General features: G+C 28.2%; 1 protein-coding gene across 2 annotated transcripts in view; it reads left to right on the forward strand.

Annotated features, from left to right (window-relative positions):
• Positions 1–1,918: 1,918 nt before the first annotated feature.
• The window catches only part of LOC106473791 (ran-binding protein 9-like), a 39,225-nt gene continuing 37,698 nt past the window's right edge, over positions 1,919–3,445 (forward strand). For both annotated transcript variants that reach the window (XM_013934467.2, XM_022402179.1), the window contains exon 1: positions 1,919–1,997. In XM_013934467.2, coding sequence (XP_013789921.1) covers positions 1,936–1,997 — 62 coding nt within the window. In that variant the 5' untranslated portion in view covers positions 1,919–1,935. The remainder of the gene's footprint in view (positions 1,998–3,445) is intronic.

Consider the following 3,445-nt stretch of genomic DNA (forward strand, 5'->3'; position numbering starts at 1 on the left):
ATATAATACACCAGTACTGACTGTGTTATTAGTTAGTTGCACACCTACATATAATACACCAGTACTGACTGTGTTATTAGTTAGTTGCACACCTACATATAATACACCAGTACTGACTGTGTTATTAGTTAGTTGCACACCTACATATCAAGATACAAAATTTAAGTAAAAGTAATAGTTCTAACTTTATTTCAATTTATTTTTAACTCAAAAATATTTTTAATTGATATTTTTGTGATTTTATAATATTTATTTAGTGTAATTCACAAATAAAAATGAAAGAAATATTCCAACTTTCATTCCTTCACAGCTGTAAGAAGTCTCACCTTTAAATAATATATTTATAAAGTTATTTTAATAATTTAATTTTTCTGTCCATCTCAAACTGTAGGTTTATGTTAACTAAGAAACTATTATTCCTTAAAAATTTAGTGATTAATTTCATGTTTTTTTACATTCCCCTTCCCTCTTTTTAGTGTATTTTTATAACTACAGTCTTTCATCTTGTGGTCTTATAAAATAGCTGGAACTAATGGCTAAAAAGGAAACAGACAGAAGACATTCTAATCTATGGATGTCAGTATAGAGTAAATAAAGTTATCTTTGGTTATCATGAAATTGGCTACTTAGAGCTCATAGGGGTGGACATAAGATTCTAATGCAAAGTTTGGTACATTTAGTAACAAAAGAGTTTTCATTTAATTTTTTTAGATGCTTTTTTCACCCTGAAAATTTCTATGTTAATTTATATATCATTTGAAAGCCAGATACATTTAATGCTATGACAAGACATCAGGTAAGCAGAGTTGAGTTTAGAAATTAATGTAAATGACTCAGATCTTTATATATTGAATATTATTGTAGTTTATTGTATTCAAACAGCAAATACAAATAACTTTATCTAATGAAATAAACTACATTATTTATATATATATATATAAATTTATCTTGTCCGAGAATATTGACAGCAAAAACCACAATACTTAGTCTGACAAAGGTAAAGGTGGTACCATTTTGAAGGGTGAAGTCCTGGATCACTGATAAATCTTTTTATTAATTACAGCTGGAAGTGGTGACTACTTTAATTGGCTAAATGATACATAAAATAATTACTTTGATGAATGTTGATTAAACTGAAACTGGCTGGTTTTATAAAATGGAACTTTCTGATCAACAAGGATAAAATTGAAATTCTAAGATGAAAGGAAGTATTTTTAATGTTTTTGAAAAAATAAAAGATCTTAAACAAAATTTTGGATATTTTGCAACAGAAAATGATTGGAAACTATGTAAAATTGTATAGATATTTCTTAAGTTGAAAACAGATACTATATGGTAAGTTTGTACTAAACTTAATGCAGTTTGATTAAATATTTCCACTGTGGGAATGAGAAACTAGGGGATATCTGTAAAGAGTTAATTAAAATTATCTGTTTTGTGTCATAAAAAAATATTTGTTTATTTTAATGTGTATTTTCTAACTGATTGATAAACAAAGTATATATGTTAACATGTACACGACTAGAACTCAGTTTAGTTATCAGCAAAATGAAAGGATAAAATTACAAATATGTATGTGTAAGATATTAAAGTGTGACACTTGTATGTAACCTGAGAAAGATGTGTTACTCTGCTAGACTACTGTAAGCTCTTAGGATAATTAGGTAAATATTTAAAAGACAAGATGCTGACAGTATTGTTTATATCAGTTGAAGGAGATAGCATCAGCTTTGATAAAATAATTGTTTCTATGATTTCTATCACCACTATTGCTATATTCATCACCTGTGAGTTTCAGACAAAATAACAGAAACAAAACATTACCACACACTCACGGTTCCAGAACTTATATTTGACAGAAATTGTGAATATGCCGGTTGACATGTGATACTTTAGTGATGTTATATATTTTAGGAGTTACGAGTGAGGACTAGAATGACAATTCAAGGATTTCCTGTGAATGACAGTCAAGGAGAGTGGCAGACTACACTACACAGGTTTGAGTTAAAAAGCTAAAATTCATTTTTAATCAAAAAGTAACCTGGATATTAAAAAATAAAATGTATTCATGATATGTTGCTACTGTAAAATCTTAATCCTATGTGCATGGCTTAGTCAGAGTGAACAAGTCATGACATTTTATACAGCTAGATTCAAAATTTAATTAAACAATTTTATTATCAATGTATGCTAATAAAATTGGCATCAAACATAGTTTATAATTCCATTTTTTATACTATCTTAGTTTCAAAAGGAAATATTCACACAAATTTTCATTCTTCACTTTTCTGTGTCATGTGGTGTGTCTGCTCTCTGAACTCTCCTCCTGTGTTATATTTTCCCTAATATAACTTTCAGAGTGTTCAACCAATAAAACCACAAACTATACATAAAGACAAGCTTGAATATAAATTTTGAACCTCTTGATTTGCTGAAATATCAAGAAATATGTCAAAGAACTAGCAAAGCTCCTTACATCTTTCTATAGCTTTTGAGGCAGTTATCTGAACACATGTTCTTACCTGATAGGCATGTTTATAACCAACAGAAAAAGCATTTTATTCTTTACTAAAACATAATCAAAGTTTTCTTTTTTGATGGACATACAAAAGCGGTTGGATTTAGATTATTTGTCTGTGATCATTGTTGTTCAACTCAGAGCAATTAACATAATTTTGTAACTTGTTTATAGCTTTGTTAGAAGGCCATTTATATTATAATAATTTTGGAACATTCTATTCTAGTGCTTGATATATTTTTGTAACATGTTTTTCTCGTGGTTTTTATAACAGATGGATGGACCTCACTGTGATTTGTTGTTTTTAACATAGTGGGCCAAGCAATAAAACCATAAAATTAAAAGAGATGTGAAAAGTGTAATTGTTGAAATTATGAAAATTTAAGACGAAAATAATTATTAATAACAATTAATTTTTGATAGCAGACAGCATATTGTAATAGAAAATTAAACACTATTTATTGTTACTGCCAAAGAAAATAAATTTTATGTATCTTGAAAGATTTACTTTAATTAATTTACAGATGTATTTAGACCCTTTCAAAGTATGCCAAAAGCCATTTATCATTGCAGGACAGCTTTGAATTACAATCACACAATGGGTTGTGCACGTGCTAGGAAACTGAGTACCATGATAAATTTTTTCTTTAACCTTTTCATTTAGCTTTTCTTACTTAACTCTCTTGATACGGGCTCGATCAATTTGACCGGCCATGTGACCTCTTTGTACTCGTTCAAAGTCTTTATAGATTTGATACTACTAACTTTTAATATAGTGTGTATATCTTCACAAAATTTGGCAGACTTTCAGTAAACATTATAAGTCTTTCACATACAAAAGAATCATATTCTTTTGTGAAGTCTTTAATAAACTAAAATAAATACTTATCCATGAATATATCAGTTACTTGTTTTGAATAGTCCATA

Source organism: Limulus polyphemus, unplaced genomic scaffold (genome assembly GCF_000517525.1).
Source record: "Limulus polyphemus unplaced genomic scaffold, Limulus_polyphemus-2.1.2 Scaffold6506, whole genome shotgun sequence".
Taxonomy (NCBI): domain Eukaryota; kingdom Metazoa; phylum Arthropoda; class Merostomata; order Xiphosura; family Limulidae; genus Limulus; species Limulus polyphemus.